Source organism: Bos indicus, chromosome 10 (assembly GCF_029378745.1).
Source record: "Bos indicus isolate NIAB-ARS_2022 breed Sahiwal x Tharparkar chromosome 10, NIAB-ARS_B.indTharparkar_mat_pri_1.0, whole genome shotgun sequence".
Classification (NCBI taxonomy): Eukaryota; Metazoa; Chordata; class Mammalia; order Artiodactyla; family Bovidae; genus Bos; species Bos indicus.
The window spans coordinates 21,892,997-21,905,569 of NC_091769.1; the positions used below are offsets into that span (position 1 = coordinate 21,892,997).

The following is a 12,573-nucleotide window of genomic DNA, read 5'->3' on the forward strand; positions in this document are numbered from 1 at the left end:
GGGGGTCTGGGGGTTAGGACTTGGTGCTTCCACCGCCATGGCGCTGGGTTTAATCCCTGGTTGGGAAACTAAGAATCCCGCAAGCCATGTGGCACAACCAGAAAACAAAACAAAAAACAAGCAGTAGAGAGAAAAGAGGGAAAACTTGAAATGTCTGGCTTAGGGCAGCAGATCTGAGGTTTTTTTGGAGAGCTTACATCTGGTCCTCCTGAGGACACACGGTGGTAGAGTACCCTGGAGGCATCTGGGGTTTGCAGGTCTGAATGTTCCACCTAAGGGGCTAGGCTGCTCTGTAGCAGTTGACTGACTACACACAGCCTGGCCTAATGCAGAGATGGGTGGTTTTTCTCGAGGACCATGTGACAAAGAGCTTGCTCACCCCAGTTAAGCCCAGGGACTGCTATCCTGCTGATGACCGCTGAGGAATGAATAATTTCACCAGTCAGAAGACATGTGAGATGTGTCACCACTGACTTTGAAGTTTGAGATAGCAAACTGAGTGGCAGGTGGAATCTTCATCTCTGTCATTTGAAGGCTGTGAATGTGGAAGAAAAAGAACACGGAACTGAGTGCTGAAATGTAAATGCTAAGACACCCAGAAAGAGACACTCTGGTGAGGAGCAGATTTCATAGAGATTGGGAGAGGTACATTTAATAAAACTTTAAACTGAAATTTTAGAGGAAAGGAGAAAAACACACAGATAAAAGTATTCATCTGGGTATTTTGGAGGCTATGAGATATTATAGGGAAAGAAGAATAAAGGTGAAAAGTTGCTCAGTAATGCATTTGTAGAAGCTAGAAGACTGGGAGTGATGCTTTTGGACTCATCAGCATTCAGTGAGGCGAATAAATACATTTGCTTTTTACTTTTACTGCGGGAAGAAGCAATTTCATATTTGATAAGAATATGACAGTGAAAGAGCACGTGTGTATGCTCAGTTGTATCCGCCTCTTTGAAACTCAATGGACTGTAGCCCACCAGACTCCTCTGTCCATAGGATTTTTCAGGCAAGAATACCTGAGTTGCCATTTTCTCCTCCAGGGGATCTTCCCAACCCAGGGATCAAGCCCACGTCTCCTGCTTTGGCAGGAGGTTCTTTACCCCTGAGCCACCTGGGATGCATACCTTGTTCAAAAGTGATGGACCTGTAGAAGAGCTGAGACTGCTGTAGTATATCAAAGAGAGGTACTTGTATGAGGATCTGCTGTAATAAGGGGTGCCTGCTCCCTCTGGGATTGATTGCAGTGAGAGGGAAATTTCAGGACCAAGATTCAGAAACCTCTGGAGAGGATTTTCCCTCTCCGTTTTCACTTTCCCCACAATGTAATGGACAATACTGTCTCTATTGCTTCCAGTTCTCTCCCCACAGGAGGGCTGCTCCTCACAAGTAAGCAGGAGAAGTCTCTTTCTTCCTCATACAGATATGTGGCCCATCTCTTAGAAAGGGTGCCAAGGGCCCGCCCTCTGTTAATCCTGTCTGCTTGCCATGGGAGGAATTACTACATGGTGCTATTAGAGGGCTCTTGGGTTTTACCTAGGAATTTCTGCTGAAGGTTTCCCTTAGGAAAGAGCATGGAAATAAACCCCTCACCCTAAAGGAAGAAGCATGGTAAAGAGAACAAGAGGACAAAAGCAAAAAGAAGTGGGAATGATGTAATTGTGGGAGTATACTGCACAGCATCAGATGAGAATAAATATTTTGCTTTCCTCTTAAGTACAAATCATAAAATTTGTACAAAAGGAAGATATGGTAGCAATGGAAACTTCAATTCCCTGAGCTTCTTTGGCTAAAATCAATTGCTTTCTATCAGAAGCAGTACTTCTCTACATTAAAAAAACGATTTGTTGTGGAAATTTTCACATATACAAAAGTAGAGCAAATTATACAATGAATTCTCAGGGTTCAAACACCAGATCAGTGACTGTCACCACTGTTTTATCATTGTCTATGCTCCACCCAGTCTTTTATCACCCACCACTAGATATTTAAATCAAATCCAAGACATCAAGGTATGTAGTCCATAAAGACTTCAATGTGAATATATAAAGGATAAAGATTAATTATTATTTTCTATAACCAGGAGAAATGTGGAATCCTTGTGAGGAAGTGACTATGCCTTCTCAGAGTTGGTACTTCCCAGAAAAAAAAAAATGCTAAATTTCCTCCAAAATGTACTCTAAATTTTAGGCAAAGAGATTGCAGGAAAATTCAGGGCAAGGAATTATAATTTTATAGCCAGGGATTTAAAAACAAGAAAGAGCAGGAGTGTCTTCTGATAAAATAGTGACATTATCTTTTTTAGGAAGAATAGGAGAATCATCCAAAGAAGATGATGTGGTTGAACTCACTGATTTTTGATGACTTCAGATTTTTAGAAACAAGATATACAAGAGATAATGAGAGATGACATAATCAAGACTAAATAAATATAGGAGTGGCCCAGACCTGTGAGGAAAGTGTCCTGAAGGTTAATAAACTAAGACCTGAAGAAGTGACTAAGGTCAACAAAAGGTTCTGAGAGCAATGCTCAGAGTCAGAAGAGCAGGAGAAAGGCTGGATGCCCTGGGTCACTTAGATCTGTGACAGTAGATGGTAGAGAGAAAGGAGACACCACAGTCCCACTTTTTCTCTAACTTTACCTGCAGAAGAATTGCTTACCTAGGAAAGGGTTCAATAGAAACCCAACAAGCCAATAGATCTAGGCCAACAAAGAAACAAGACCAAGAGAGTTGAGGAGATAGTAATAAAGCATGTCATTGCTTTAAATGTTTTTAACTACCCACTTACAATGGACATGAACTTGGGCAAACTCTGGGAGATGGTGAGGGACAGGGAAGCCTGACGTGCTTCCGTCCATGGGGTCGTGAAGAGTTGGACATGACTTGGTGACTAAACAACTACCCCCTTCAAGCAAATGGAAAGGATTTATAATTAGTTGTGATGACAGTGACCACTAGGCATCTCCAGGATCTTGGAGAATAGGAAGGGTGTAAAAAGGAAGCTATTGAGTGATGTATTAGTTTCCTATTGCTGTTGTAGCAAATTGCCACCTATGTAGTGGTTTAAAACAACACAAATTTATTATTTCACAGTTCAGTAGGTCAGAAGTCTGAAATGAGTCCCACTGAGCTAATGTCAAGGTGTCAGTGTTGCCGTGTTCCTTTCTAGAGGCTCTAGGGGAGATTCCATTTTCTCACCTTTTCTAGCTTCTAGGGGCTGCTCAGATTCCTGGGCTCATGACCCCCTTCCATCCTCAAAGCCAGCAGTAGCTAGTCAAGTCTTTCTCACTTCAGAAGTCTTTTGCTGACTCTTCTGCTTCTCAGGGTCACTACTATGCCCACCACAAGTGATAACCTGGCTTTCCAAAAAAAAGAGAAAGAAGTGGATTCTGAGCATTCTGTGCTGGTAATCTGAGGTTGATTCCTGCCCAAATTCTAGGCTCATCTGTTAAAACTGGTTAGCAAAATATGAAGGGAAGAAAGGGAGATCTTTAATAAGCTGGATGGATTTGCTAAAAGCAAGCTAACCTCAATTTTAATTTTTTATTCAAGTGTATATATAGAGAAGAAACAGTGCACATTTTATAAGTGTACAGCTTGATGTGTGCTCAGATTGTAGAAAGCAGCCCCCTGAACCTTTCTTGTGTTCAAGTCACTTCCCCCATGCTCACTGTGCACAATTTCTAGTAGCATAGATTAATTTAGCCTGTTTTTATGTAAATGGACACAAAGGGTATGTCCTCTCGTGTCTGGCTTGTTCACTTAATGTTCGTGAAGTGTATTCCTGATTTTGTCTGTGGTTGTAGATGATTCATTTTTATTGCTGTGTGGTATTCCATTGTATTCATTTAGCTATTCTACTCTTGATTGGCATTTGAGTTGTTCTGTTCTGGATTAGCCCGTGCAGGTACTCTCCTTGCTTTTAGTTCTAGAGTTGACGCTGGGCCTTATTGCTGGAACTGGCCTCCCTCTCTAGGTGTCCATGGAGACTAGGTTTCACGCCCATTAAGGAGCATCTCTTTAGAAATTATAGGAGTGACTTCTTCACAGTTGCTTGTTCCTCGAAAGCAGGGGTCAAAGCAGAAATGGAGGTGCACCTGAGTCAAGGGTCCGAGGTGATTTTCAGGCCATCTTCCTGTGGACTTGGCCCAGCACTGGGTGGAGACTGAATTGTACCTAGGAGGGTAGGGCATCCCTGATCCTTGAGGTTAAATGCCCTTGTCCTTATATTATCCTAACCCCAGGCCCCACCCCACCCACTTCCCTGCCTCTGAAGCAGGAGGTCAGGCTCCACTTCAAGAACAGTGCACTTGGCTGGGCTCCGGGGCCACCGGTCAGCTGTATCCGCTGCGGGTGGGGACGCTCAGTCAGCACTGCTGCCTGCAGGACCCGTTTCCTGCTCTCATGGCCAAGAGGCCCTGGAGGCAGCTGAGCACTGGGGAAGATGAGGGCTGGCACTCTGTCCAGAGGATTCCCTTCTTCATTCAAACGGAGCCTCCCATGCTCAATATAGAGAGCAGATCAGGGGGTGATGGTGGGTCCGTGGCTGAGAACAAAGGCTCAGGGGTCGGGGAGGAGGAAACACTGGTAGTCAAAGGAAGGCTATGAATGGATGGATATGGAAGTAGACTAGAGAAGCTGTAGGGATTAAAATGTAAGCGATCCCTGTATTTTCTTTTCAGAATTTGCTGTAGCAAAGGGTAATGGGTCGGCTTTTCCCTGTCCAGCTCCCTGGACAGAGCTGAGAACAGAACCTTGTGGCACGTGGGTACAGACTGATTCAGAGCTAGAGCCAGTCCCCGCCCATCCCAGTTTGGTGCTGGCACCCTGGTGATGCTGAGGGCTAACCATGAATTTTTTTTTTTTTAATAAAAAAATGTCTGTGTGGGGTCTTCGTTGTTGTGTGTGGGGGCTTCTCTCTAGTTATGGTACTCGGACTTACTGCCCTGAGGGATGTGGGATCTTAGTTGCCCAACCAGGGATCAAATCCACATCCCCTGCATCGGGAGGCAGATTCTTAACCGCTGGACCACCGGGGAAGTCGCTAACTGTGAATTTTAATTATGGGATCCTGTTCCTTTGTGAATGTGGCAGCTCCAGTTGTCCTGGTGTTTCTAATCCAGCCTGGCTTAAGTTATATTTGTGTGTCAGTAGCAGAGCCTGAGGGTAAGGGGTGGAGGTTACAAGATGGGGAGAAGTGGCATGAGGGCTGCTGAATGGCTGGAGGCAGACGCCAGTGAGGAGTGAAGGATGAGTGACTGGCTGAGGAGGATCAGCAGATCTGAAAGATTTGGCCATCTTGTGGGGGTGCTTGTGGTGACTACACATTCGTGTCTTTAATTATTAACTTAACACTGCATTGGCCTGGAGTTATGGGTGCATTTTTGCCCAGCCCTGTGATAAGGTTTGGTTGTTCATTGTCTTATTAGGCAGAAAGCCCTAATGTTTGTTTGGGACAGGAAAGCCCCCTTTCTGGAAGAACAGAAAGAGACTTAGGCAGTGAGGGAGGGGGAGACAGAAGGTGAGACGGCTTGGTTGCTCTTTCCTGCCCCTCAGGAGGAAGTAGTCCTGGGCCAGAGTGTGTTGAGACCAGGACACAAAAAACCAGGATGGCTGGGGACCCTAAAGCCCACACCACCGCCAGAAGGGAGACAGGGAGTCCCTGGGGCTGAGCTGGGGGCCAGAAGCAGGCAGGCCCAGTGCTTTCTCTCTGGGAAGGCAGCCCTCCTCCTGGTGCCCCAGTTGCTGAGCTGGGAAGGAGGAGCAGTACCGGGATCTGCTGTACCGCAGCAGGAGAGCTACAGGGTATGTGCCTACCTGCTTGTTTAAGAGGTTCGGGGTGTGGGTTGAGGGACATTCTGCTGAATTTCAGAATTGTTTCTTTTGATTTCCCCCCCTCCCCCTCCCCCCTGCCACCCCAGGCCACATCCTGGGGCTACTGGTTGACCTCACAGCCTGTGTGGGCTTCTGCTCTAGAATTTCTTCTTCTGAAGTAGCAGATTATAGGTTTTATTGTGGGAGAGGGATAGTGGATTTCTCTGATATTCTGATGGAAGTTATGGACCCGTTTTCTTAGAAAAATGCATATACTTTGGACATATGAACATAACACTTTACAGAGAATTCCAGGCCTTGTGGAAGCCCTAGGTTAAGAACCCTGGCTCTAAGGGCAATCCATGAACTTTGCTGGAGCTCTTCCAGGTAAAGAGTTTGCCTCTACCCCAGGGTGGAAGGACTTGAGGAATGGCCATGGCTCTGACTTGCATTGTCCAGTCAGGAAAAATGCCCCCTTCCTTTGTATAGGAACCTGTTTCAAGAATCTTTCCAAGCGTGAAAACAAGCAGCTGAACGGGCCAGCAGAGGCAGGAAGTCTGGACTCCAGCCTAATCCTGGTCACACATCCTGACCTGCTGGTCCAGACACTGGATAAGTTACAGCAAGGCTCATCAAGGTTAACAGTGATCCACAGCATGAGAGTGTTTATTCCTGGGCCCACATAAGGGGCTACGGGGCTGGAGATGGGGAGAGATTGTGACTTTTCAGAGCCAACAGCCAGAATACATCACTAATCCTGTTCCGCCGCCAGTTGCCTCCTATTGCTGTGAGCACATTTGTGTGTAAGCAGATCCAGTCACTTTGTATCTCTTAAGTGCTGAGTGTGTGTGTGTGTGTGTGTGTGTGTGTGTATTGCTGTGCACCCAGGTGCTCAGCAAGTGCCTTTGAATGATAATGGTGAGGAAATTTTGGGCAGAGGTTTCCAGTGCAGAGCAGGTCAGAGCCTAAACACCTCTGTCTTTGGCCAAAGGGTCTGTTTTTGTGATGGGTACTAGAAAAATCGCTTGGGGTGTCTAAGGCCCTCTGGATGGTAGGGTCAGTCACCAATCAGCATTATTTTTCTTTCAGGTCTCTTAACCTTCATTAACTGTGCCTATGTCAAGTGGGGAACCCTGGTACAAGATGTTTTCACCTACGCTAAAGTATTGGCACTGATCGCCATCATCATCGCAGGCATTGTTAGACTTGGCCAGGGTAAGAAATAATAGTAACAGCAACTCATGTTTGTTAAGCATTTTCCACGAGCTGTACTCTTCTAAGTAGCCTTTGTGCATGATTTCATTTAATAGGTACTGTTACTATTTCCTTTTATTTAGGCCATGCCCCACAGCTCGTGGGATCTTAGTTCCTCCACCAGGGATTGAACCTGTGCCCTCTGCAATGGAAGCTGAGTCCTAACAACTGGACTGCCAAGGAATTCTCTAAAGTCCCTAGCTTAAGTGCATGCTGGGTGCTCAGTCCTGTCTCTTTGTGACCCTATGGATTGCAGCCCGCCGGGTTCCTCTGTCCATGGGATTTTCCAGGCAAGAATACTGGAGTGGGTTGCCATTTCCTTCTCCAGGGGATCTTCCTGACCCAGGGATCGAACCTAGGTCTCAGGCAGATTCTTTACTATCTGAGCTACTAGGGAAGCCCCAGCTTAAATAGTGGAGCTGAAATTTGTACCAGGCAGACTGACCCCCAAACCTGTCCTGTCGTGTCTATGCATGTTGCCTCCCAGGGGAGGTTGATCTTGAGCCAGCTTTTGCAGATTGTCGAGCCCAGTGCTGTGGCAGTGACTGTTCTCCCCCTGGGAGTGGGCATGGGCAGAAATGAACCTGTGGCACCCACTCCTCACCCAGTTTCCAGATGTGAACGCCTATAACTGCTCTGTTGACTGGGCACACTGATCCCTGCCCATCCTCCACTCCGTGTCAGCTGTGTGGTGTTAGGAGGGGAGCAGACAGAACTGCATCACTCCTGTTCTCTAGCCCTTGTGCTCTGTTGTTCTTTACCCTAGAAATTCACCAGGGTCCTTCCTGCTAGGATCCGGGTGCTGATCCCTGCAGTCTGGCCCATTTCTATAGGTGTCTCTCTTCTGCTCCCCATTCTTTCACTGGTACCCTTACTGCTAAGGTGTTCGAAACCACAGGCATTCTATTATCGTCGTATTCTTCCTCTCCTTTACTGAATCACCTTGTAGTTGGGGTATAGGCCACTAATCCTTCTGCCTTCTGTGTTCTCTGGGTTCCAGGAGCCTCGACTCACTTTGAAAATTCCTTTGAGGGTTCATCATTTTCAGTGGGTGACATTGCTCTGGCACTGTACTCGGCTCTGTTCTCCTACTCTGGCTGGGACACCCTCAACTATGTCACTGAAGAGATCCAGAACCCTGAGAGGTAGGTACTTCACTCTCAACTTGCCATAGCGATGACAGCTGTCATTTACTGAACTCCTACTATGTGCTGATGGCATACAACTGGTCAGTTTTGTCAGCATCATTTTGACAGGCCTGAGGCTGGACAAGTAACTGGGCTTTCCATGATCACAGTGACAGGGCTAAGAGGTGAACTTTCTTATACTAAAAAATTTTACAGGGCTTTTCACATTTGTTCTTGCATTTCTGCATTAATCAAAGTAGGCTGTATCATGTGTTTGTGTTTTTTTAAATTAAAAAAAGACTTTCCTTGATAGATTTTCACTCACCCTTATTCCTATGTGTATAACTTCAGGTCACAGACTACCAGAAACCTTTTCCTTCTGATCCCATGTTTCTCAAATTCCTAAGTGACTTAGGAATTTGTTTGTTTCAGGACACCACTGAATTGTCCTGTAGTCACAGAGAGTGACAAGAACACTGGGCAGGGAGTCAGAGGGCCTGGACTTGTCTTTCCACTGATTCGTTGGGTGACCTTGAGGGAATTCACTGCCATCTCTGCCTGCTCCCGATCTATAACTGAGGGGGTTGAACTATATGACTTTCAGAGCCTTTCCTGGCTCTAAAATTCAGTGACTCTAGGAACTAAGATTTGCCAGGAAATGAGGTTTCTGAAATTCTTAAGTTAAAATAATAATAAACTCCTTTTGGCTTTGAAAAACAAGAGTATTCTTGATATACATCTAGTGTTGCAACCCTGGGAGCAGACAATAGCTGATGGAGGCCTGGGTGGTGCTTCCACCTACTGGACAGAAGCTGAATGACTTGAATATTTGCCCCTCTCTACCCCAGCCCCGCTCCAAGTCTCACTGCAAAGAACATTTATAAAGATCACGGCTTATTTTGGGCCAGAGGGACTATACGCTGTCTTGGCCAAGGGCTAGGGTAGCACTCAAGGTTCTCAAACTGACTAAGGGAGTGGGGTGGGCATATTTCTGATTGCTCGTTCAGGTGTATGTATTGTTATTACTGAGGGCCTGTCTTACTCTCTAGAGAGATTAGATTTCACAATTTCCCTCCATAATTTCTTTTCTATTTAACCTTAAGACAAACTTTCCAGTGTTGATAATCTTGGAGAAGGAAGCCTGATACTAAGAAACCTCGAGTAAAACAAAACCTTCCCATGCTATTATCACACCGTGACATGGTTATTTGTTAATCCTTTCCCCTTTTTTGTGTGTGTAGGCCTTTCTCTGAATCTGATATTTCTTCCACCTGACGCTCTTTAGTTCTTGAGTTTAAGCCACTCTCCAACTTAAAGGCAAAAGCACTGGGGACTGCCTTGGAGGCCCCAGCCCTGGATTGGTGCGGGCAGTCTAAGAATCAAAGAACAATGGGGCTGAGACTGTGGGACTGATGGATGTACTGTTCTGTTTGGCTGCAGGAATCTGCCCCTCTCCATTGGCATCTCCATGCCCATTGTCACCATCATATACATCCTCACCAATGTGGCCTATTATACTGTGCTCAACATGAGGGACATCCTGGCAAGCGATGCTGTTGCTGTGGTAAAGGATTTTCACTAGAAGGGTGAGGGTGTGTTTGTGGGCTCTGGGGTATGATGTCGCTCCTCAGAGTCCCAGAAATCCGGTAGTCCTTGGAATACGCTTAGGGCACTGGGCTTGTCAGGTCCTGTTAGCCATGCTATGTAAGAAGGGTTGGGTTGCCAGCAGAGGGACCAGGGGGCATGCTCTTCCTTGCCTTCCATCTCTGTTGGCTAATGACTCCTCTCCATTTCTTCCCCTTAGACTTTTGCAGACCAGATTTTTGGAATATTCAATTGGACCATTCCGTTAGCGGTTGCATTATCCTGCTTTGGTGGCCTCAATGCCTCCATCGTGGCTGCGTCTAGGTATGAGTGTCTTCTTTTACTGAGGAGTATTGTGAAGAGATATGGCAGGGCCAGACTTACAGGATCCACTTGAGTCACCATGCTCCCTAAATGATAGTCAACCCTTTGGCCTCATTCCCATCAGCAGCCTCCAGTGCTCACACGTCTTGGTATTCAACTTCTTTCCAAATTAATCAAACCCTTTTGATGGAGGGAAGGACTTGTGGCACATGAACCCGGCCACACCCATGCTCCCCAGGTTTTTCAGCCTCTCCTATCTTACCCCAAATAGGCTTTTCTTTGTGGGCTCAAGAGAAGGCCATCTCCCTGATACCATCTGCATGATTCATGTGGAGCGGTTCACACCGGTGTCAGCTCTTCTCTTCAATGTAAGTGATCTCAAGGTTGGGCTGAAAGCCAGGTAATGGGGAAGCTTTAGTAACAGTAGATACAATTGTTCTAGCTTCCAAGAAGCTCTAAATATTCTAATAGAAAAACTATCAGCAGACCGTTCACCATGGGCAAGGCACTGTGCTAACTGCTGCGGTGGTTCTGAAGAGAATCCACCTTCTCTAACGAATGGTGGCCTCGTCGTCTAGGGTGAGGCATAATAGTCATGGAATACACTGTAATGGCTGCTGTGGCAGATAATGATGTAGTGTCTATGGGGAGAAATGGTCATTTCTGTAGGGGTAGAAGTGAAAGACAGACTTTGGAGAATTTGAAATGGGTCTTCAAAGTTTAGGGTTGCAAATATTGATGGGCTTTAGGTTAGAAAAATGGCATCAGCAGTCTGGAGGTGTGGAGTTGAGTAGTAGAAAGTAAAAGCTGGACGTATAGGTTGGAGCCATTCTGGAGAGGTTCTGGGGCAAAAGCTATTTGAGGAATTGTTTCGAGCTGTGTTGTATAGAGGATTAAGCTGGCAAGGATTTGAAGAATGGGCTGAAAAAGGCTACTGACTTGATAGGAAATGAATGAAGTTAAGGTGGCAAATGGGGTGGGAACAGAAAAGGACAGTTGGAGAAACTGAGGACTTAACAAGGGGGGTGGATCTGTGGGATAAAGGGGACTGGAAACTGCTTTGCATGACAGAGGCTGACAGGAGCTGACGTGGGCTTGTGCCTACAGGGTCTCATGGCGTTGATCTATTTGTGTGTGGAGGACATCTTTAAGCTCATTAACTACTACAGCTTCAGCTACTGGTTCTTCGTGGGGCTCTCTATTGTGGGTCAGCTTTATCTGCGCTGGAAGGAGCCCAACAGGCCTCGTCCTCTCAAGGTAATTCCTCTCCATCCCACATTTGCTGCACCTGCTCCAGGGATTCTGACACCTACTTAGAAACCTTGGCCCAGAACTGTGGGTGGTACTCATTGAAATGAAGGGGATGACAGGAAGGCTCAGCACTCTGCTCTACGGGAGTGGGGGGTTATTGTGGCTGTCCACCCTGACCTGTTTAACCTCCAATTGTTTCTTCTGGGCCCTCAGCTCAGCCTGTTCTTCCCCATTGTCTTCTGCCTCTGCACCGTCTTCCTGGTGGCTGTTCCACTCTACAGTGATACCATCAATTCTCTCATCGGCATTGGCATTGCTCTCTCAGGCTTGCCCTTTTACTTCTTCATCATCAGAGTGCCAGAACACAAACGACCTCTTTGGCTCCGCAGGATTGTGGGTAAGCCTTGGATCCTTAAGTCAGCTCAGCTGTTGTACAGCTTAGGCTTGGTTTTTTTTTCTTTTGCAACTCTTACTCTCCCAAGCCACCTCTGCCATAGCTCCTACCTGTTGTTGAAGTTTAACTGAAATTGTCCCCTTGGGCCCAGCCCCACTCAGTGCCACTTGGACTCAGTCCAGTTGACTTGACTTCTTCTCAGTTCTGACTCAAACCTCTCTTTGTAGCCTCTGTCACGTGGTACCTCCAGGTCCTATGTATGTCAGTTGCTGCAGAGATGGATTTGGAAGATGGAGGACAGCAGTCCAAACAACAGGATCCCAAGTCTAAATAACCACAAGAAATTTCGAGATGTGGAAAGCAGGGGCTTCTATCTCCTGCTGGCTGGAGGCAAGGAAGTTGAAAAGGAAAGCTCACTTCTTTGGAGGCACCTGTCCAGAAGCCTCTTAGGCAGCTTCAGCAACCTCTGAACTTGCTTTCTGAGAGATGGAGAGTAATTTATTTGTTTTGCTACATATTATTCCAGGTTTCTTTTAAAGGGACATAAAGCAGACTGTGATGGGAAGCATGCTAAGTGTGAGCTTGGATGTTCCAGTGGCATGTTCCCATGTGTTAAGATATCCACTCACCTCCAGTGTGCCTGCCCACTCCTCTTCCACTGGAAAATCCAACAATGCTTTAACTTCCTTCTCCTTTAGAGACATGAAACTGTCACAGGTGCTAGACAATAAAAGGGTATGCTTCTAAACTCTGAGTGGCTCCATCATTTTTATACTGTGTCTTAGGGATAGTTTCCATGAGCCAGGCAGGAAGACTAAAAACA

General features: G+C 46.3%; 1 protein-coding gene across 5 annotated transcripts in view; it reads left to right on the forward strand.

Annotated features, from left to right (window-relative positions):
- Positions 1-12,498, forward strand: part of SLC7A7 (solute carrier family 7 member 7) — a 38,111-nt gene extending 25,613 nt beyond the window's left edge. For all 5 annotated transcript variants that reach the window (XM_019968381.2, XM_070797131.1, XM_070797130.1 and 2 more), the window contains 8 exons: positions 6,906-7,031; positions 8,071-8,215; positions 9,638-9,761; positions 10,002-10,105; positions 10,377-10,473; positions 11,213-11,362; positions 11,570-11,753; positions 11,978-12,498. In XM_019968381.2, the coding sequence (XP_019823940.2) occupies positions 6,906-7,031; positions 8,071-8,215; positions 9,638-9,761; positions 10,002-10,105; positions 10,377-10,473; positions 11,213-11,362; positions 11,570-11,753; positions 11,978-12,084 (1,037 nt within the window). In that variant the 3' untranslated portion in view covers positions 12,085-12,498. The remainder of the gene's footprint in view (positions 1-6,905; positions 7,032-8,070; positions 8,216-9,637; positions 9,762-10,001; positions 10,106-10,376; positions 10,474-11,212; positions 11,363-11,569; positions 11,754-11,977) is intronic.
- The last annotated feature ends 75 nt before the right edge of the window (positions 12,499-12,573 follow it).